This window comes from Biomphalaria glabrata, chromosome 4 (genome assembly GCF_947242115.1).
Source record: "Biomphalaria glabrata chromosome 4, xgBioGlab47.1, whole genome shotgun sequence".
NCBI lineage: Eukaryota > Metazoa > Mollusca > Gastropoda > Planorbidae > Biomphalaria > Biomphalaria glabrata.
Window position 1 is genome coordinate 17,743,257 of NC_074714.1, and position 23,938 is coordinate 17,767,194.

The 23,938-nt window shown below is 35.2% G+C and overlaps 1 protein-coding gene across 1 annotated transcript; it reads left to right on the forward strand.

The window, feature by feature from the left end:
* The first annotated feature begins 1,079 nt into the window (after nt 1–1,079).
* On the forward strand, nt 1,080–22,481 carry LOC106072667 (chorion peroxidase-like). The gene is made up of 17 exons (XM_056028183.1): nt 1,080–1,227; nt 1,982–2,094; nt 3,384–3,513; nt 4,601–4,725; nt 6,346–6,394; nt 8,153–8,204; nt 8,974–9,077; nt 10,366–10,470; nt 11,155–11,268; nt 11,992–12,179; nt 14,097–14,262; nt 15,685–15,847; nt 18,836–18,982; nt 19,989–20,051; nt 20,781–20,953; nt 21,272–21,374; nt 22,178–22,481. The coding sequence occupies exons 1-17, from the start codon at nt 1,179–1,181 to the stop codon at nt 22,260–22,262; spliced, it is 1,929 nt and encodes a 642-aa protein (XP_055884158.1). The 5' UTR covers nt 1,080–1,178; the 3' UTR covers nt 22,263–22,481.
* The last annotated feature ends 1,457 nt before the right edge of the window (nt 22,482–23,938 follow it).

Genomic DNA, 23,938 nt, shown 5'->3' on the forward strand with positions numbered 1-23,938 from the left:
GATAGATATGGAGGGACATGTGGATGGACATGGAGGGACATTTTAATGGACATGGAGGGACATGTGGATGGACATGGAGGGACATTTTGATGGACATGGAGGGACATGTGAATGGACATGGAGTTCGACGACAAGTAGATCGGGGACAGAGGACTATTACTGAGCAACATTTCTAGAATGAGATGAGCGTGTGGGTGAGAGAGTGAGAGAGAGAAGGCTAAGATGGTTAGACTGTTAGAGCTTATGAACATGGAAGATTGTATAGGTATCTATTGTTTCTATAGTCTCGTCCTATTTTTTTTCATGTTGTGTTTACTAAAACTCAAACGATGTATAAAGGGGACTAATTCAGCTTATACCACCATTTCAGTCAAGTACAAATTCTTTCCATTGTTTGAGATACCAAACAAAATAATTAATTACAAAAAAATCAATTAAATGATTTTTTAAATTAATTCATGTGTTGTCAGGTAAAAGAAATAATTGTGCAAAATTTCAGCTTGATCCGAGATTGGGTGTGGGAGAGATTACGTGTACAAACTTTTGACCAGACAGACAGAGTTGATATAAGCTCTGTAACTAGTTTATAATTGAATATACACTAAACGACTCATTCCTAAGAGGCATCAGAAGAACTTAACAAAGAGCAAATACAATAATCTCATTTGAAATAAAATATTTGCCTGACCTCAAGACTCAACTTTAGATTTTAAGGAGTGAAATTAAATGATCAGGCCAGTTATTTACGTCCAGGAAATTATGAGTGCCGAATAAAGACTTTCAACGATGTATAATTTCATTTCGTTTTTAGTCCCTAGTCTACTCCTACTATCAATCGAGACCATTAGAAAAGTTATTTACTATAGAGAAATATATTTATTATATGACTACCGTAATTTATGACTGGCAAACACAACTCTCTAATGATGTTTTATTTCATTACTTGTTTGGTCTCTATTGACTTTTCCAGTTTAGAGTCTTTAATTCCAATTAAATGGTGCTATTTTTACATTCAGACCATCATCGGTTGTAGGGTGACACACTTCTTGAGGCCCACACCTTGGACTATATAACGAGCTCCTCAAAGGTCGTGTTTGCGCTTTGCCGTTTGTTCCAGAAAAGGTGGGACACTGGTTTGATTTTAGGGAGAAAACTTTTGTTCTGTATATTGGCTGGCCATGAAAATGTTTGGATTATATCTTTCTCTGTTTTATATCTCTTTGTTTGGTAAGTTTAATATGTATATATATATATTTATTTATTTATTTATTTATTTATGTATTTATATATTTTTGAAAGTTAGCACATTTTAATGAGGAAAAAAAACAACAATGCCTAACAAATACTTTGTATAAAAACTGAAGCCTAATGAATGTTTGGCTTGGTTATCCCTTAGTCTGTTGGACCGTTGGGGCACCAGGCAAGATTTGTCGACCGTCTTTCTCCATTCCTCCCTTTTTTTTGCCTTGTTTAGAATCTTTCTCAATGGCAGGCCTGTCCATTCTTTAATGTTGTCCTCCCATCACTTTTTCTGTCTGCAGACAGAATGAATGTTTATGTAGCTATAAAAACATACTGCATATTATATTATATTATAAACATTGTGACAGTATATAATATTTAAAGCTTTTCAATCTTTTTAAAACTGTTCAACTGAAAATATTTTTGCTTAATATTATTGATAATCCTTTACAATTGTAAATCTAGATAATTAAACCTTTATTAAGTAGGACAAAAAGCTAATTATAAAACAATAGTCATAAGTAGCTGTTTACACACATTAATTAAAGGACCAGTTTTAACGCCTCTTGGTCATTTTTGAACACTTTGAAATGCTGAAAACAAAAGTTGCATCCCTTTCTTTTTCAATTGTAATTGAAGGATGGAATTTCAGACATAAGAATTCTGTTTATTCAAAAGAAAGATTTCAAAACTGAACATTAACATCACTATCTCAATAGTATTTTCTCTTTTCCATCAGGCTGTGTCCATGGGGTCAACGAGTTCTGTGTTTCACCACCTGATCTCTACTACGCCAACGTCAACGGACTCATACCAGGCGGCTACAATAATCTGATCAAAGGTGACCAATCGGTAAGTACATACTCAATTTTCACTCCTCGAGACGCAAAATGCCAACCTGTCTTGTGATGACTTTACGTATTTTGATCACTTCTGTAAGATACAACAATAACAACATTCATACTACATTTGATTGTGAATGTAAAATAAGGTCCTTCTTAGTGATCAAAAATGAACCAAATTCAATCTAAACTGAGTCCCAAGATGAGCACAATCTACTTATGAACCAGAAGATAAGCACAATCTTCTTTCTTATGAACCAGAAGATAAGCACAATCGTCTTTCTTATGAACCAGAACATAAGCTCAATCTTCTTTCTTATGTATCAGAAGATAAGCACAATCTTCTTTCTTATGAACCAGAAGATAAGCTCAATCTTCTTTCTTATGTATCAGAAGATAAGCACAATTTTCTTTCTTATGAACCAGAAGATAAGCACAATCTTCTTTCTTATGAACTAGAAGATAAACACAATCTTCTTTCTTATGAACCAGAAGATAAGCTCAATCTTCTTTCTTATGTATCAGAAGATAAGCACAATTTTATTTCTTATGAACTAGAAGATAAGCACAATCTTCTTTCTTATGAACTAGAAGATAAACACAATCTTCTTTCTTATGAACCAGAAGATAAGCTCAATCTTCTTTCTTATGTATCAGAAGATAAGCACAATTTTATTTCTTATGAACTAGAAGATAAGCACAATCTTCTTTCTTATGAACCAGAAGATAAGCACAATCTTCTTTCTTATGAACTAGAAGATAAGCACAATCTTCTTTCTTATGAACTAGAAGATAAGCACAATCTTCTTTCTTATGAACTAGAAGATAAGCACAATCTTCTTTCTTATCAAATAGAAGATAAGCTCAATCTTATTTCTTATGAATTAGAAGATAAGCTAAATGTGCTTTCTTATGAACTAGAAGATAAGCACAATCTTCTTTCTTATGAACCAGAAGATAAGCACAATCTTCTTTCTTATGGACTAGAAGATGGCTGTCTAGTCTGATCGCCAATTATTTTTAAGGAATTGTTTGGTTGGTCCTATCTTGCTGTCTTGTCTGCATCAGTCCTGACTTCATTGACTTGTCGTTTTAATTTTCTCTTGGCTGTCATCTTTACTTCGTAGCCTGTGTCAATAACACAGAAGGATTCACGTCCTATGGAGCGAACGCTGGCTAGTTCTTTCCAGAAAAAAAAAATCATTCTTTTATTGATTTATTTACATTTTAGATTTTGTTTTCAAAGAACTATCATTTATTTTGTTTCCTTACTGAATGTCAATCTTTTCTTGCCCAAAGCCATGTACAAAAGACATTGAATCTCTTCGGTACCGTGAACTTGATGGGAGATGTAACCACCCAAAGGACTACGGCAGCACACTCAAGCCGCTCAAGCGATACTTGCCAGCTGACTACCATGATGAAAAAGGTTAAGTCTATTTCTTTACATTGACACAAACATAGACTAATTATTTATAGAAAGAAAAGAGTCTGTGAAAATGGGGCAGCTGAGGAGGAGTTTTACTTTTGCATTAATGACTTTGTGAGATTGGAAAGAGTGTTGGCTTCTCTTTCTAAGTAATTGATACTCAATTAGAAACACAATGCTATTTAATGAAGGCATTGTCTTTGCCTCCGTTGATTGGGAACAACTGTGATGTTTCACATTATTATGCAAGCCCAGTTGCGACCTACATATTTTTTTATAGACTAGAACTCTTTTATCCAATAATAATCCAAGCGGTGTCTTCAGCATACAAAAAAAAGAAGAGCCAAAAAAAGGTTCCTTACATCCAACAGCGAACATATAACTTAAACTGGACAAAGAAAGTTGAACGCAGCATTGCGGTCAACTAACAACCAAAGCATATATGTTACCTAAATGAAATGTCTATATTGTCTACAAACATTTTGTTACCCCAAGTTTCATTCCGCAATAGGATCTTGACACTGAGCCCAATGAGATGTGTTCTGTGTTATTCATTTAATATAGTGAAAACATAAAGCTAATACAAAAATGTGTACCCATTACTTTCATTTGTCAAGTAACCTCTATATTAAGTTATCTAAACCATAACATTGGGGTCATTGTGTGGTCACTGTATGGGGTCATCGCGAAAGAAAGGTAAGGCTGATACCTATCAAAGAAGGACACGATAGTAAAAAAAATGCTTTTATTATTACTGTTATTATTATTGCTTTAGTACCTTTTTTTTTTAGACTTTCCAATTAGCTAGATACACAAACCAGCATCTGCGTGTTGATAACTAACGAAAGATTTTTACTCTAAAAGTTTATTTCGTTACGTCATTGTAAGTAGAGTTGAACTATTAGCTAGCCGGATCGGGTGAAACATACTTTAGCGACGCCTCTGATGTAAACTAGTAACATTTTAAAATCTTTTTTTTTATCTAATTGAGTAGTCTGTTAATTTTTATAATAGATATTCATACTTAAGTCTTTTTATTTCTCTTGTTTGTAAAAGTTGTTTGTATGTTGCTGGTATTTCTGCACAGGTTGGAACACACCTCGTTTATACAGTGTTGTTGGTAACGTGGCTCTACCATCCCCACGTTTGATCAGCTGGAAGTTGTTTCCTGATATCAGCATCAACAGTGACCTCTCTATGTTCACAATGCAGGTAAGTGGGGAAAAAACAGGGCCGGGTTAAATGTGGTGCCCACGCAATTTACTATTGAACATACAGAAATGTCTCCTTTAAATAGTTTTTCTGTAAAACTAATTTTTTTTTCTAATTATCAACTTAGATTTAGTAGTCGTTTAAAGTGTTTTTTTTTTCAAAAACAAGATCTTATTGCAAATTCTTCATCGGATCAAAAAAAAATAACTGGGTGTACAAGGATCTCGAAAACTGCTCTAACAATTTTCCTAGAATTTCGACAGTTTATTTGGTCAAATAATTACTAGCTTATTGACCACACTGGAAAAATTATGCTTTGACAGATATGATTTTTTCAAATATAATAATCTTTAAAATCAAATTTGGTCTGGAGGTTTAGACATTCTATATCTTGTACACACGAACGTCAGAAGGGTATTCTCGGATGTATTCTTAAAGGAGTTCAATAGTTTTTCGCACTGTCTTAAAAGTCTGAATCTATAGGCCTATCATTAGAATTTTAAATACTCTAGGTAGATTTATACCAGGATTTTCTATAAAAAGGGTGTATATTGGGGCTTAGCAAAATAATCGCTCTTACATTAAGTCAGCAGCTTCAAAAAGGAGGAATTGTTTAAAAAAACAACTTTCTTTATGTTTCTTGTTTTTATATATAAGCTGAAAAAACAACAACAATAAAAGTAAATTTCGACAACATCCAAGTAAGTGACAACCAATACGCATTAGTCAACTATACAGTATTCAATATAAACATTTCGTCAGTCACATAAATATCAAGTTCACGTAGTTTTACAAGACTCGCAGGGTGATAAGGTCTTTGTGCCTGTCAGTTTTTACCTAACAAAAACATGCCCATGTATAGAGTTCTATCAGGGTTAAAATAGACAATACGTAAGATAATCATTGCAATTTTATTATTAGACGTGTGTTCTCCCATCTCTATTTCTCTCGTGTCTCTTATTTCCCTCTCTCTCTCTCTCTCTCTCTCTCTGTCTCTGTCTCTCTCGTCTTTCTCTCAAACCGGTAATGGTCAAAGTGTTGTAAGATAGATATATTATAATTCTGTATTTATAAGCTGATGAAATGTTTTGGTGGAAATAAATGTATTTGGTGCAACTAACAACCTGAACACTTTGAGTTTTGAAAAACCAACAACAAATGTCTGACCTATGTAATTGAAATTGCTTGAGAATTCCCCCCCCCCCCCCACATACACAGTCCACCTGGGGCTCAGTGTTTTCGTTGCAAGTTTTATAGGCCTACATTTGAATGTAAACATTTGAAGACGTAGATATCTCTTTCATAAACGTAACAGTGACGCCAAGTAAATCCACTGAATACACAGAGTGTAGTTGACATTCACCAGAGATCATTCCCAGCTCGTGGAATATAGGGTCTTAATTGTAGTCAAACAGAGACATGTCACATGATTCAACTTGAAACTTACAGCAACATTTTTTTTAAATTGCCGGGGTATCTAGATACACGTGTAAGGAAAAGTAAAAAAAAATTTTTGCTACGAAAAGATGAGAAAAATGAGTCATGAGATTTGACAGATTCAATAGTTTGTAAAAAATAAAATATCATAATATTGACTTGGAATCATATTTTTATTTACAGTTTGGTCAGTTTTTGAGTCATGACATAGGCGTCGCTCCTGTTCCTACAAGTTGGTATCAACTAAGATTTCTATTCATTTTCAAGTCATGAAAAATAAACTTTCAGATGTGTGTATGTGTGGAAAAGGGAGGGGTAAAAAAGAGAATGTAAAAAAAAAATTCCAATTTAAAAAAAAAAAGGTTCTTTTTAATTGTGGAAGGCTGATCAAATCTCGCCTCAAAACCCGCAAAGCAGATCTTTTTTTTTTTTTTGGCGTAGCCTTTTGGGCGCAGTGTTCTTTTTTACTCCGTGCGTTTTGGCTCTACGCAATGGCAAGATACTCATGGGCACCGATTTAGGAATACAAAATTAGGCTCCCTCCGGTAAATTAAGTCTGACTGATCCCAAATTGAGATTGAAAGTCTCTAATGGAGAACATTGCCTAGAAAACATGCCGTAACGCAGACAGTGCATCAAGGTCTCAAGTTCCTTATGGGGTAAATAAGAACGAGGTCATCCTACTTCCGGTCATTGAGAAAGTCAAAGCCATTGTTCAGCCATGTCAATTGCTAAGTTTCCGTGACACATGCTGAATCTTCAGATATTCTGAATGTCTTTATCACAAGTTTAAAAACATGCAGAAATTGTCCTAACGGGCTAAGGACAATAAAAGTAAGGTCCTGAAAGACTTTCCACAGCACATTTGTCTTGACTGAATGTTGTACACAAGCTTCATAGCAGACACATAGAAGACAGATAGGAGACACATAGAAGACAGATAGGAGACACATAGAAGACAGATAGGAGACACATAGGAGACAGATGTTTTTGAAGCACCGTTGTTAAGATCATTGGTTATCAAATTATGTAGAAATGTCATTGTGATCTCTAGCTTTGAAGGTAATATTTTCAAAATATTGAGAACGATTGGAAGTCGTTATCAAGCTGCCCGTTGGATGTTTATTGAATTAAAGCAATAAAGTTTGTCAAGGATAGGTTTATATTTATTATGTTGGTTTTTTTTTTTTTTTTTTTTTTTAAATATGTTTTTTGATTGAATTCCTGAAACTGTTGTTATGTACCACAAAGCTAATCAACACAACAAGTTGTTCGTGTACATCACTCAGTCATAAGTCCCAAGCCATTGTATATTTATTACGTTTTTGTTTACACATTTACTCCGTTTCGCCATTATTCAAATAGTGCTAGTTACTATCATCTAATAATATTAATTCATTTATCTTAACTAGTGCATATTTATCGTAATATTAAAAAAAATAATAATTTAATAAACATAAATTTAAATAAAGCATTTTCACTGTAATTACTCATTTATTTTTAATTAATCCTAATCTTACTTTTTTTTTAAAAAAAAGGTCTTTAAGTTGATAGATTACGGATTTAGCTTTGATTATCGTCAGACCAGGGCCGGCCTTAAGTATAGGCAAGCGAAGTATCCGCAGAAATAGCGAGACCTGTGCCCAGTTTTATTGTTGGAGTAAACTGGGTTTTAAATGAATCGCGTTATTTTTTATTTTTTTTTTATATTTCTATTTTATTTCCGGCCACCCCATTCACCTTACATTTAATGCCGGCCCTGCTCAGACATGATGCTAAAATTTCCATTTTTTTTTAATGGAGAAAAGTAAATAATAGGCACGACATCTCGATATAAGATTTGGGATTTCGGCAAAAAGACTAATTTACACAAATCTGCTCTACAAAGTCAAACGGTTATTTCTTCCAAAGCTCTATTTACTCGCTTCCAAATACGGGGATAACTAATGCATATATGTTGTTGTGTTCATTATGTTGTGTCTTACTCTAGGTCCGAATCACACAATAACGTGTTGTCAAGTTTCATCCAGATATATGAACAGGTAAGGACTGAGTGAATAGTCGGAAATAAAAGCAAGATAATGACTATAAGTACTTAGAGGTCAATTAAACATTATTACAGTAGGACAATAAAATTTAAAAGGTAGGGCATTGTCTTTAACATCTAACCTACCTCATTTTAGTTCTGCCATTTTTGCAACCCATGTAGCATAAAAACTGGTTGTTTGGTTTGCTGTTTGTTTGTTTTTAAGAAAGTGTCTGTGTTCTATTTTATGTTTACTTATTACACGGACATATTTTAATAGAAGTGGCTGATTTTGAGGGCTATCGTGACATTTTGAATAATTTCCTGTTAGTTATAGTATCATCATGGCGTCTAGCTATGAAAACCGGCGCACAAATGCTGAGGAAAAGAGAACACTGTCAGAAGAAAAGAGCCAGAGTAAAAAAAGCAAGGTCAGTGACACTAGCTCAAGCTGGAGTACATTCCGGGCTCACATAGGTCTCACCAGCCATATGAGGAGGCACGAACCCCAGTGCGAAGCCCTCAGCCCGCTGGATGGAAGAACTATACATTAAAATCCTCCCAAGAAGAGAATGCTCACTAGTCGTATTCTGCATCATTAGACCTCGGCTAAACCTAATTGAGCTGCTTCCTTTTCCCTGATTCAAGTTTAACTATAACATTATAACCTTATCAATGTACTACTTTATGTTTATCAGTATCCATATTCAAATCAACTCTTTCAAATGTAAACATTCCTTTTGAGATGTAGAAACAACTAAAAACAAGTTTTTGTAAATCCACAGAGATTGTTTCCCAATCCCGATTCCCAAAGGTGATCCAAGATTTCAAAAATGCATGGAATTTGTCAGATCGGAAGCTGCTAAGGATGATGACGGAAACCAGATTAGTAAGTATAGACTACTTATATAGATACTTGCAGATACCCGTGCTGCGCTACGGTTGAACAAACACTTCTTAAGCCAGCATTATAACGCCCCACCTCGCTCACGTTTTTTTTTTCAATACAAAACTTCTCCCCCCAACACCACACTGTTTGACCCTTACATCTTCTAATCAATCTAATGGAACGCTTGACCCTACACGGACACTAAGAAAAAACTGCCCACTTCAAAAGTACATAACCGTAACGCATTTCTCGTTAATTTGACCTGAATATTTGTTATTATTTTCATCCATCAGTAGAACAGCCAGCATTACAATGTCATCACATTTTTTTTTTGGACATTATAAAGATGTTAAAATTCCGTGTTCTTTGTAAAAACACATTCACTCTGACAATTAGCTAGATTTAGTGGAGAATTAGATTGAGATCTAGATCTAGTGGAGAATTAGATTGAGATCTAGATCTAGTGGAGAATTAGATTGAGATCTAGATCTAATGGAGAATTAGATTGAGATCTAGATCTAGTGGAGAATTAGATTGAGATCTAGATCTAGTGGAGAATTAGATTGAGATCTAGACTAGTGGAGAATTAGATTGAGATCTAGATCTAGTGGAGAATTAGATTGAGATCTAGATCTAGTGGAGAATTAGATTGAGATCTAGATCTGTTGAGAATTAGATTGAGATCTAGATCTAGTGGAGAATTAGATTGAGATCTAGATCTAGTGGAGAATTAGATTGAGATCTAGATCTGTGGAGAATTAGATTGAGATCTAGATCTAGTGGAGAATTAGATTGAGATCTAGATCTAGTGGAGAAAGTAACATAAATAACAAAACAAGGTTACAAAAACATACTGAAAATCGGCCCCCGAAGTGGTCTACCTAGAGTCTTCACCAGGATTCTAACACGGGACTTTTGGTTTCAAGTGCTTTACCCCTCAGCCACAGCATCTCCATATATTCATTTAGCGTACACTTATATTTTTTAAATAATAATAATTAACCTTATCCATACATTCAAAATTAATAACATGTAACAGAGAAAAAGAGAAACTAAAAAAGATTTATTCTTCTAACAAAATTAGATAAATTGGCAACACGAAAACAAAATAATTCATAATCCTGGTTCGAATCCTGGTGAAGACTCTAGGTGAACCATTTCGGGGGCCGATTTTGAGTTTGTGTTTTACACAAACTGTCTTTGTAACCTCCTTAATACTGTTATAATGATCTTTTGTTAACAAATTAACACTATAGAGTTGTCTGAAGTAATTACTCAATGTGTTTAGATCCTAGAGAACAACTGAACGCCTTGACATCATTTGTGGATAGCTCCACTATTTACGGTTCTAATCTAGGGACGTCACTAAGACTGAGAACAGAAAATGGAAAAGGTAATTAGTGTACGATAAATTGAGAGAGAAAGAAAGAGGGAGAGTGAGAGAGAGAGAGAGAAAGAGACAATGATTGTGTGAGAGACATACAGGCAGACAGCGTGTGTGTCTGCGCAAGCAAGAGAGAGAGAGAGGGGATAAAAGAGAGAGAGAGGGGGTAAAAGAGAGAGAGAAAGAGAAAGGGAGAGGGAGAAAGAGAGAGAGAGAGAAAAATAGAGAGGGAGAAAGAGAGAGAGAGAAAGAGAGAGGGAGAGAAAGAGAGAGAGGGAGAGAAAGAGAGAGAGGGAGAGAAGGAGACAACGGGAAATAAAGAAAACTTGTAGAAAGCAAAAGTTGTTTTTAAAAAAATTCTTTTGTTGTATAAATGTTGCAAGATTCCCAGTAGCATTGTTGTTTTTTTTAAATAGCTTTTATACAGCGCAACTTTCATGTGTATAGCATTCTTGGAGAGTTATTATCCAATCATATTTGTGGATCAGTGGGGAGAGGGGAATCTGTGAGAATCTTCTCCATGTTGCCTTTAGGCACTCAGTAAACACATCTCTATTCGGGTGTCAAACCTCGAGCCCCATTGATAGGTAGCCAAACCCTAGCGTGCTTAATCACTCGGCCACTCAAAATACGAAACAAGAAAGGAAGATAAAAGCCTTGGTTATATTTTAATGTGAGTTGATACTTTCACAGGAGCACTACTCCTCACTACACTAATACACGGGAAAGAACGTTTGCCGAATGACACATCGTCACCACCTGCGTGTCTGAGAACCGAAAGTCCAACTTCCTACTGTCAGCTATCAGGTGAGTGGGCATTGCATTAGAGCGTTAACCAACAGCATTCGGATTGAAAGATTTCTGAGATTTGGAATCTTTATGTACATTTTACTAGCATTACCCACTAGCTTCGCCCATTGATTTGTTCCCAGGCTATATAGTGTTTAATTTTCCATGGACTCCTCCCATTTTTACAGCTCGCTCTGGCTGTCTGGCCAAAAGTTTGTGCAGCTCGTAATTTCTCCCACACCCAATCTCCAATGAGCATGAAAACCCAATGTTCTGATTCGGTTTTAAAACAATCTTACCTGTCCTACTTTCTTAGACTTAGAGCCTCCCTCGCCGTTCTTCGCACTGGGAGGCAAGCAGTCTCCACAAAGATCTGTCACTGGCAACGTCAATGCTCTTCCCACCTAGTGCCCATTGCCCTAAGGTTCTCCATGAAAATGTGGCGCCGAGTTATACGAGCGTTTCTAGCTTCACAAAACTGTCAGCCATCTCGTTTCTTCTGATTTCACAATTCGAGGGAATTCATTGCACCACCAGCTGTGAGCACCAATCATTTTATTGATCACAATAATCTTATAAGGCTAATAAATACGGACAATAAAACAAAACAACAAATTTCTAAATGTTGGCTTTTCTTAAACATTTGTTTTCCATTATCATAACAAAAAAAAAGAATATGTTTTTTTTTTACTACACAAACATGTTTTCAATGGATGAACTAAATTATTCTAATGTAAACAGGCGACGGGCGTGTGAACCAACAGCCAGTACTTTCAACCCAACATCTTTCATTTCATCTGTACCACAACTATATTGTCAGGCAGCTGGCCAAAGGTATTCTGAAAAGGAAGGGCTTTAAGACCTCGCCCGCTCATGTGGAGAAATACATCAAAACAGTTTCAGAGAAAGTGAAAGAAATGTTGTTTCAGGTAAGTTAGTGAAGTGACTTCAAGAGAAATAATGCCTTGCTCGTTTCAGTAGAATTACAGTCAGTATTTTTGTTATCTTATAATTATCTAATATATAAAGCAGAATGTAAGGAGTATGTATGTATGTATGTATGTATGTATGTATGTATGTATGTATGTATGTATGTATGTATGTATGTATGTATGTATATATGTAAGAATGTATGTATGTATGTATGTAACCTATGAATGTATGTATGTCCCGCATACAAATCAAAGCCGTCTGACCATCTTGATAGAACTTAGAATAAATGTTTTTTAGATCATAGAGTATGTTTATTGAGAATATCTAAATTAACATCTCTATTAAAACTTTTTAACAGATAGGGTAAACCCGTTTCACAGTATTTATATTTGATCATATCATGTCGGCTAAATGGGTAAACCTATTTTCATACTCTGCTTTTATTCGATTTTATACCAGTAATACTCTCAACTAATGCCCGCAGGCCGTGGGTAATATTTGGCTAGTCTTATTATATACAGATGTAGGGCCTTCCATGGGCTGTAGGGCCACTGGAATGTGATGTGATATACAGATGTACAAAATATATATATATCTTCTTATGCATATTTTTTGTTTAAGTAGTCAGTAATGTTAATCACCTTCACCTATCCCTTAGTCCGTTGGACCGTTGGGGCACCACACAAGAACTGTCAACTGTCTTTCTTCATTCCTCTCTGTCATTTGCCTTGGATAGAATTTTATTCACTGACAGGCCTGTCGATTCTTTGATGATGTCAGTTGATGTTAATCAGTGTTTTAAAATGAACTAAGTCTTTGATTTTCGTGGCTGAATCGGTTTCATGATCAATGTCGAGTTCTTGTGGAGCGTGTATACAGAGGCGTAGTGATGGGGGGGGGACTAAGGAGGGCACAATGCCCCGGGCGCCACCCTCAGGGGAATGGAAAATGGGGGGGGGGCGCGAATAAAGTTTCTTGCCCACTACGCCTCTGCGTGTATTAGTTGTCGTAGGGAGTTTATTCAAAAAAACAGACATTATATTTATCTCTGCAAGATATTTGGTTTAGTGGAGCTTTGATATCCACCAGACTTTCATTCTACATCCAAATGTATGAGTTTGTGGTCCTTGAGGTATCACTTTCACAATTCAACACTAGCTGTCCAGAAGCGTAGCAACAAAGACGCAAATTCATTGCATAGAGAGCCCCGACTAATAGAGGCCCACGAGCGTTCGTTACGTGTAAGAAGCGTCCAAGCATTGAGTGTAATGATAGGATCTCCTGTGTATCAACGTTTGCTTAACTGCACTGATAGAGTGTAAATATGATTCCTTTGATTTTTTTTACAAAGCTTATATTAACTCACTCCGTCTGTCTGGTACAAATCGTGTCCATTTTTTTTTTCTCCCATTTCCCATCCTCGAATCAAGTTGAAATTTTGCACAATTTCTCATAGTCGCTGACAATACATGGAGTTGTAATTAATTGTTTTAAATACAAAAGGTAGTTAAACTTTTGAAGGATTAGGCAGCTGATTTCGAGGCTCTTTTCCTTACACTTTTGTTATTTAAAAATTTTTTACAAAATATTTTCCATGCGATTTTTTTTGGTCACACTCAACAATTCTGGCGTTTTAATTAATTAATTGGTGGAGGCGGAACACAATCCTATTCTTGAACGCAGGCTCCCGGGTACCTGCTACACTGGTTGTTTGTCTCGATTTTTTCGATGCATTTATTTTGCGAATCATAAACCTATTAAGGAGTTTGTCTTTCCTCCAATCTTGTCTTTTGACTTCCTCTCTTCCTCACACCTACTACTCTATCAAGCAGGCTTGTTTTGTTATTCAAATCTATTTTCACTTTATCGCATGACCTATCATTAAGGCAGATAACTCAATATACTTTCTTCAGGAAGCGAGAAAAATTGTGGGAGCTATTTTCCAGAAAATCGCTTTTTGTGACTACCTCCCTTACATTGTGGGACCGGAACTGATCGTTAAGTTTGACCTGGGTTGTGACACCAGAAGTAAATATAATCCTCACATTGATCCTAGAATCGCCAATGGATTTCTTGCAGGTAAGTCGTCTGCTAGACTGTAATGAATTGTTTCACTAGTCTTGGGGCTCTCGAACATACAACAGCACGTTCAGATTTTTCTGGTAAATAAATTAAATGAATGGAAAGTGCTGAAAGCGTTTTTGTGTATGTATAGTTTGAATAGCTAGATACACTTGTAGCGTAAAAATCATTTAGAATATGAGCATTAATAACTGACTGAAATCTTGGTTTGAATTTGTGGACACTACCGGTACCTTATTGGCGTTAGGCGTCAACTTTCCTTGGCTGACATAGAAAAGAGCACCTGGTTGCATGCGGCCTCAGAACGAGACAGCTGGAGGTCACTCACGAAGGCCGCGGGATACACATTTGAGACCAAAAGAAAATCTGCTTCCGAGGACAAACGCAGACGGCGAAAAGAAAATCTAAATCGACCACCTTCGGACAATGGTTATGCTTGCCCTGGATGTGGCAAAATATGTAGGTCTCAGCTGGGACTGCGCAGCCACTGGAAATACTGCATTCCTCACTAATCTTCGGACTCGAAGACAAGCTTTATCTATCTATCTATCTTATTGGTGTTAAAATGAAAGCTTTTAAAACAGAATTTTTGAAACTAGATATTTCCATACACACAGTTTTGGATATGAGAACTGAGAAGAAACGTTTGGTCATGATGTTTTAGTCATCGTCTAGTTTTGATCGCGGCTTCCCACAAATTCTCGAACAGCACGGTGACATGAATGCACTACGCCAAACAGCACGGTTTCTGTCCACTACTTTTACAAGAGAGGATTTGAACCTCTCAAGCCCTCACTCTAATAATTAGAGTTTAATAATGATGATGGTGATGAATTTTGATTGCACATTTCTTGTGTACTTTGTCCTTTAATTACTGTCACAACAGAAACGTTCCATATGCACAATAAAAGTTCAGTCTTTAAATCTACCGTATGAGAACAAAACATTTATGTTCTTTTTTTTAGCCATGTAATAAATTTGATAATTTAAATTTTTTAATAATAATTATTATGATATTTTTTTAGTTTGAAAAAAAATCGAAAAAAGATACATTTGATTTTTTTCATTAGGCATTAGATACGTAAAATATGCATTTGTTTGTAGCACATGCTGTTTCTTGTATGCTTCAATGCTATTGTTAACTTCAGAAAATAATTTGTCAAGTTAGCCCAAAGGGGAGGAAAGTGAAACTGGCAGATAGTATTGATGACTTTTAAACCAGTTGATTTGGCAAGATTGTTGTGCGCTAAGATAACGGAGTTAACACAATATTGATTCTATATTCACTGTATCTTCAAAAGTTATTGTTCCTGAAAATTGTGGACTCCATTGCTTTACACTATTGCAACCATAACTTTCATCACATGATCAGACAAAATATCTATATCTATTCCATTTATTGTATTTCTAATATGACAGGAGCCTACAGATTTGGCCATACTCTCATCTCTAATTCGTATACTGTCAATGGAGCGGAAGAATTCTTTAAAGACGAGTTCTTTATCCCAGACTCTTCTATCGACAGTCACGAGGATATCATTGCTGGGATGCTCAATACTTCTAAAGGTGTCCACTTTGACAGGTAGGAATAGGATGTTGTGTAGGATTAGAGAACAACAATACGTAAACTGTTCAATGTAGTAAGTTGCTAGATAGCAGGGCCTCGCACATTTTGTGTCTGGAGAGACTATCTTTCTCATTCTTATGTGATTAACATAACGGAGCCTCTATTTTTTAAATTAATGTTTCATCTATAATATGAAGCAGAAAGTAAGGCGTAGGCTATGTTTGTATGTATGTCCCGAATAAACGTCTAAACAGTTTGACCAATCTTGATAAAACTTGGCATAAATGTTTCTTAGAGCGTGTTTGTTTAATGACTCTCCCAAAAAGTAGGGCCCTAAAAGTACCTAGCTGTATTTCTATTAAATAACGAAACTTTTTAACAAATCGGACAAACCCGTTTTCACCGTATTTTATATTGGACAAGCCGGATAAGACCCGCGGGTATTACTGATCTACTGGACTGAATTCCGATTTCAAGATATATAAGAGTATATCTCATCCTAAACCTCGACGGGGAATGGTGGCGGAATGGTTTGTGGTTATGGTCCATTGCGAACACGTAATTATGGTATACCACACGATCAGGCTGTATCAACGGTGGTTTACCCATAAAACTTTTTACTGCAATTACTTTGCATACAGCAATCCATTCTTACGTGCTGGTATTTGGTTATTACATAGACAACACTCTATAAATAATAAAGTAAATAATTATTAAATTCCAATCAAATGGTTAAGCTAATGTAGAGTAGACCAATGGATTAGAACTAGTGTAATATGGAGTAAATCGCCTCCCTTATTCTCAACTCTTTATCTTCTTTTCCATTTCTATATAAATATAAGTTTATATGACAGTTAAGTGCCGAAAATACACAACAGGTTTAGATCTAATGATATGGGCAAGCCACCTTAGCCTTAAAGTGGCGCTCGGGTGGAAACGGTCGTTAGAGGAGACAAGGCCTGTAAAGCAAAATAGAACCCCCCGTTGGAGTTTCGTTGCACTGGCGGGGATGGACAAAAAATCCCCAGCAAATTCGTCGCTATTTACATACCATTCCTCAAGGGGCCATTTTTATGGCGGACATCTACACATGTGGTACAGAGAAATAATATGGGAGAGATTCCCCTGTTTTCTCGGCCTTTGGCCTCGCTTCTAGCACAATTAATCGTCTTTGGGATACAAGTCATCGGTTATAGGGATGTCAAAAAGCACATCTGCTTGGATCTTTCCCGGACAAAATTTTGTTCAAACAGGCAGATGGAGGCAAGCTTCCACAAGACTATAGTTCCAAGAGTCTTAGACTCAACACTTAGGGCAAGCTTCCACAAGACTATAGTTCCAAGAGTCTTAGACTCAACACTTAGGGCAAGCTTCCACAAGACTGTAGTTCCAAGAGTCTTAGACTCAACACTTAGGGCAAGCTTCCACAAGACTATAGTTCCAAGAGTCTTAGACTCAACACTTAGGGCAAGCTTCCACAAGACTATAGTTCCAAGAGTCTTAGACTCAACACTTAGGGCAAGCTTCCACAAGACTATAGTTCCAAGAGTCTTAGACTCAATTCTTATGGCAATTACGAAGATCTAATCATGGAACAATGTCAGAAACTCTTGTTATGGTCCGACACAAAAATCTCTGCAACATTTGTTTAAAAAGTTGCTCTACTTTTATATTTGCCTTAATAGATTCTCATACACGGATCAAATCCATAAAAATCAAGCTAATTTGGTGTTTCTGGTGTATAGAATGCGGAAATGTTGAAAAGCGAAGTATTTTTATAACCATATAGCTGGAGATCACTTACAAATGCCGCACAATATATGTAAGATAATATAAGAATACACATTTAACATGAAAGAAAATCCACTGCCGAGGACAGACGTAGACAGCGAAAACAAAATCTGCATCGAAGACAAGTGTTGTTGTTATTATTATTGTTATTGTCTACTTCGATTGTACACGTTTTTGCGCTCTTTTCCATGTAGCGTAAAGTCATGTGTTGTATTTGTTTAGTAAGCAACGATGATTGTTACTAAACGTATCTCAACTCAATCTTTCTGTCTGGTATAAAGTTTGTAGACTACACGTTAATTCTTCCACTCCCAATCTCGGGTCAACCTGACACTTTTCACAATATCTTTTTAACAGACAAAACAAGAAGCAATAAAAAAGAATTATCAGTTATTAACCATTGGTAATTCATTGTTTTCTTTGATATCGAACAAGAAATAAATATTGTACTTGATTGATGTGGTGGTATAGTTTGACTTAGTTCCGTTTATAAAGATAAATAGGTCGCCGCTTTAAAGTTTGAAACTAAAAAAAGATAAATATAAAACCATCTATTTTCTTGAAGAGGCTTATGCCCTCGAAATCAGGTCGTTACCTTTTTAAAAAAATATATAAATACATTAACACGGTAACATTCAAACAGATATTCTTTTCTTTCTTCTCCAACCGTTTGCTAATCGGTCTTGACAAGTAGGCTAAGTGATAGGATCGTAGCGAATTGAGAAAGCTAAAAGAATGAAATTGCGCTAAACAAAAACAATTGTTATAAATATTTCTAAACGCACAGATTTATTATTTTAAGTTTAGATCTATTACAAACTTAATTTCATAACTGATCCAAAGAAGCCTAATTGATACCATTAGGCCTACGCTTAATATACGATTTTTTAAAAGTATTTTAAAATATTTTTTTGTTCAATATTGCATTCATAGCATTGTTTGATTATTTAAAAATTTCTCTAGATTCCATTATTTCGCCAACACATTTCAGCGAATCGCTTTCTCTTCTTTATCTCTGACATTGTATGTTATTTTTTTGTACCGTATTAAAGAACGTAAATGAGATCTTAAAAATCAAAATGCAAACAAAAAGTAACATTTAGTGTGAAAATTCCCCCCAAAATTCTATTGTTTGTTTTTAATTTATGTCATACACTTAGGGACCTGAACTCATTCGTTTTTTTTTTTTGTTGTTTCTTTTTCGTTTGACAGATTTTTCGCCAACGGCATCACAGAACACCTGTTCGAAACGAAGGTAGGCCCAAAGAAGGCACTTGATTTGGCCTCTGTCAACATCCAGAGAGGACGAGACCACGGCATCCCTGCTTACCTGCACTGGAGGAAAAAATACAATCTAAGGTAATCTTTACTTTTTTTTTATAGACTTTTTCTTTAAGGCACCTGCTATGTTCTATACCAGCGTAGGGAAGGTGAAGCTTAGGGTGGCCTATAAGTACATGGATTCAGTAAGTGGGGGTGGGGGTGGGGGTACACAGCAGTTATAAAGAGGTTGTTTGGCTGAAAGATAAACTATATTTAATATTGAAGACAAGTGCAGAACGCGTATCAATATTTTGAGGGTCAACTAGAGTCTGGGGCTAACTCCTTTTAGAGAAATAATAAAAGTAAATAAATATTTTATTTACATTTTCGGCACGCAATAACATTTATGAAAATTTAACTGAGAGTTACAGAAATAGGCTTACATGATCGCAGTCTAATTAACGTGTATCTACTTCAACTTATGTAAGCTGCCTACATTTATCATACATTTATATTATTTTTCTTATCTTATATATTACTTACCACATTACTTAAAAAAAGAATATAATAATAATTACATGCTATGTATTTCATGTGTCAATCTAGTCATGCTTGTTAATCAATTACTTAAACTCTGCTAAGTCGTTGGTTTTCCTGGCTGATTCAGGCAACCCAATCCATTCTTTAATTGCACTGGGGAAGAATGAGCACTTGTACAAATTTTTTTCTAGCGTACGAAATAAGAAATGTGCCTCTATCTTTATGTCTTTCTGAGTATTAGCTACTTTACTTTTTCTTCTTCTGTCATGAAGTGTCACTAAGTTTACTGATTTTACTAATGGCGTCACTCTAATCAAATTTGAATATTCGTTTTTTTTTAATAAATCTCACTGCTCTATTTTGTATTTGTTCTAGTTTCTCTGTTTTCTGGAGTTCAGGGATCCCAAACAGAGGATGCATATTTTATATTATATATTAATATTTTAATATTGGTCTAACTAAAGTCAAATAGCATTTTAGTTTTATGTTTCTGTTTGATTTGTAAAGATTTCTTTTAATAAACCCTAATGTTGAGCTTGATTTTTTATTGTTTCATCACCAGACCTCTTACAGATTTTGAAGATTTCAGCAAACAATGTTCACAAATTTTGAGTCAGCTCTACAGGTAGTTTGTATTTTGTTAAAGGTTTTTAGGTTTGAGAACCTATTATTACATCATTCTAACTTGATGTGCTGAGATTATTATTTAAGAAACAGAAATTATTGTTCTTTGACATACAAAATAACTATATGTCCAGAAAGGGTAAACAGATCTCAAATTTGCCACAAGGAGACATTGGTAATAGGGATGTCAAAATGTACATTTGCTTGGATCTTTCCCAGACAGAATTTTGTTCAAACAGGCAGATGGAGTTTGTTGGAATGTTTTATACACTTCAGTTATTTCTTTGGAAAATAATATTATTACCTCCTAGCCCAGACCTCCCCAAAGATGAAAGAGGATGGAATCAGGAACTGAGGAATGGTTCAAATTTGGTTCTATCTTGAGGACACTCCAAGTCAACTTACAATATCTGCAATGGCCAATCAAGATTTGATTAACTATGTTATTCATTGGACATAATCATATATGTCTGAGGCTGTACTTTTAGATCTACTCTTTTAGAATCAAAGTATTCAAGAAGAGCCAAAGTATTTATCACAATCTAAACAGTTCAATAAAAATGTGTGATTGGGATGTGCTTATACATATGAATTTTAGTAGTGTTTCTATATAATAAGTATAAAAATGCAGGTCCTAGATGTTACATTTGTTTATTGTTGTGACATATATATATATAACAAATAAATATGACAAAGTTACATATTCTTTTCAACATTTTTCTACATCAAGGAATATCTATGATGTAGACTTGTACCCTGGAGGAATCTGTGAACCTTCAGTAACAAGGGGTGTGGTAGGTGAAACATTTGGCCACATCATAGCTGACCAGTTTTCTGACCTCAAGTTTGGAGACCGTTTCTTTTTCACACATGTACACCAATATCCTCAGGGATTTAATGATGGTATGCAAAAGAAAAGTCTGTTTGTAATAAAAAGCACTTAGTGTCCCCTTTTTTATAAATTATATATGCCCAGAATTTCTATACAATTATGGAGAATGAGTGAGGACATCAATATAATGACAATTTTTCAATATTGTATTCACTCTCTCTATCAAAACATTATATATAGTATATATATTATTTTGAGTTGTACATAAGTACAAGATAATGTTGCTAATACCTTTGTGCAAAAGCCCTGCCCTTTTAAAAGTACTTTAAGTCCAATGACTTTTAGTATATAATATGTCTGAAATCAATGTTGTGTGTTTATCCTTTCAGACCAATTGGCAGCTATCTTAGACTTCTCAAGTAATGCCCTGTTGTGTTTTAGTGGTAAGCTATCAGTCATCCAAGAAAACACCTGGCTTAAAGTCTCGCCTGAGTAAGTTTTTAGTTTTTTTCAAATCATTTAGGGCCTGGTGCATTCAACCACTGCCATAGATCAATCGGCCATTTTTACAAAGCTTTCTGTCTGTCTGGTAAACCAAAGTTTGTACAATAAGCTATTTCTCTGATATCCAATCTCAGATCAAGCTGAAATTTTGCACTTATTTCTCTTACCTGATAAAACAAGAATCAATAGTTTTTTTAAATTAACCAATCAGTTAATTAACTATTGGTAATTATTTTTTTTTGTTATTAAACAAGGGAAAGTAATTGTACTTGACTGATGTGGTGGTATTAAGTTGAATTAGTGCAGTATAGAAAAAAATACACATAGAATATATTATTTAAAATATTCTTTTATGATTTATGTTTTTCTTTTAAATTGAAACTAGATTGCTTTTGAAATTTGGAATAGTGATTAAGTACTTCACACATTTATTTATTGTATTCATTTTATTTTCCTATTTTTAGTGCACTCAATTAAAAGTATGTTGAGTACATCCAAATCTAAGACTAACCTGCTTTATTGATCCTTATGGAAATTTGTTATGATTACAAGGACTCTTTTCTCATATAAAGACAATACAACAGAAACATACACATAAATAGAACAGACACAACATAAAGAGTTCATTCATCGACTACACACAGAACTTAAACCTGAATGATCTCTAAAAAGTGTAACAGGTTATCATAAGCAGAGTACTTTGGGAGGCTTAATTTCCATACATCACAAGTTTTTTTTTTTTTGTTGATTTGACATCCAGTACATTTTTATTTGAATTTCTTCATCCACAGCAACCCCTTGGTTCCATGCTCAACATTTGACCAGATAGATGTCCAGCCCTGGGTTAGAGAGCTTGTTGACCACCATTATTTTTAGTTATCAAATAACCAAAATATCTATATCATAATTACCTAATATAGTGTTAAAGCTCAAGTGTCCAAAAAATTGTAAGTGTCATTGGCATTGAGGTGCAACAAAAGGCCCAACATTATGCAGTCACACAGACCAACTCATAAATACAATGTCTTTTAACTGTGTACGTTTTTGTAATATAAATATTTATTTAATATAAAAAAATTATTATTGGAGTATTTATTATTGTTTAACTTTTAGTTGTGTGCATTTCCTTTGAGTGTCTTTAACTCATTTAGCATAATTTAACTTTGGTATATAAAAATTACAAACAAAGTTATATAACACTAGAGCCTGGTGTTAATTGTGTGCAAAGCTTATGACTTCAGCATTGTCATATATTTTTTTTTTGTGTTATTGATAGGGACATTATCATAAGAACATAACAGATAATATAAATAAGTATATATGACCTCCTTCAGTCGCGAAGCAACAATGGATCATCTCATGTAAATGAGATGAATGCCTAGGCATTAGCTGTAGTCAGAACGATGTCGCCCACACATCAGTTCCCCACCCCCTCCATGCAGCTGATGTATCCAAAAGAACAGCAGTTTCGATACAGTTTGGGGTCAGCGGCTTCGCAGGTTCTGCCAGGGTGTAGCACTGGGTGCTTCAAACTGCCTTAGGGTCGCCAGCTCCTGATTTTTCTTCAGAGTTGACTCCCGAAGCCTTTCCCATGATTGGATATAGCTGCAAGGCAACAGAGGTTTGAATTCAGAGTTTTCCTTCTCCTAGGTGGGTAGCCAGCCATGGCTAACGAGCCCCTCCTTCCTGAAGCTTACTGGTTAAGGCGCCAGTTACTCGCCTTTGCCCCTTCTCCTGTTAAGGAGAACAGTTCCGCCTGACTCAATATCTGAACCACACATGAAGGCCAGGAGTTGGACTGGTTGTCAGAGGCTATTTGAGACGCATGCCATTAGCAAGCATTTTATAGGTAGAGGAGTGCTTACATCCATTACCACTTCCGGCAATGACAACCTTGCGGAACCAAAATAAGTATATACTCTGGCAATAAGTATACACTCTGGCATTTTAAGTCTCAAGAGACGATCTTTTCCCTTTGCAACAAAGTATTATAGGCCTACATTCTACAATAAGAATTACAAAAATAAGGAAGAGCAAAACTCTTTTTTTTTTTTTTTTGGAACTTGCTCTTCATAAAATCATGACAAGTGGAAAGTTTCCAGCATCTTTACATCCAGTGGGAAGATTTTAATAAACCTCACACAAGATACAGTAAGAAAATGAGGCACTTCTAGAGTTATACTGAAACCAATGGCACCAAATGAAATAGGCATTTTTATCTAGTTATTTGATGTCTAATATTATTCATACACAGAATGTTCTGGATTGTTTGTTTCACACTACCCTGAATAAGAACCATTGGGATTTATTGTCATGCTGAGCTATAAATAGATGAAACAAAGGTACATCACTCCAAGACTCTTGACAGAAAAAATTACTAGATCTATTCAACTCTTTCGATAGCATTCGTTTTGCTCATTTGTATTTCACTATCCTGTTATGATTAAACTACAATTACTTTTTTGATTTTTATCAGAAAATGTTTTATTTGATGTTTTATTTGGTATCAAATTGTTGGAGAAAGCATTCCCTTTTAACAAAATACTAATTAA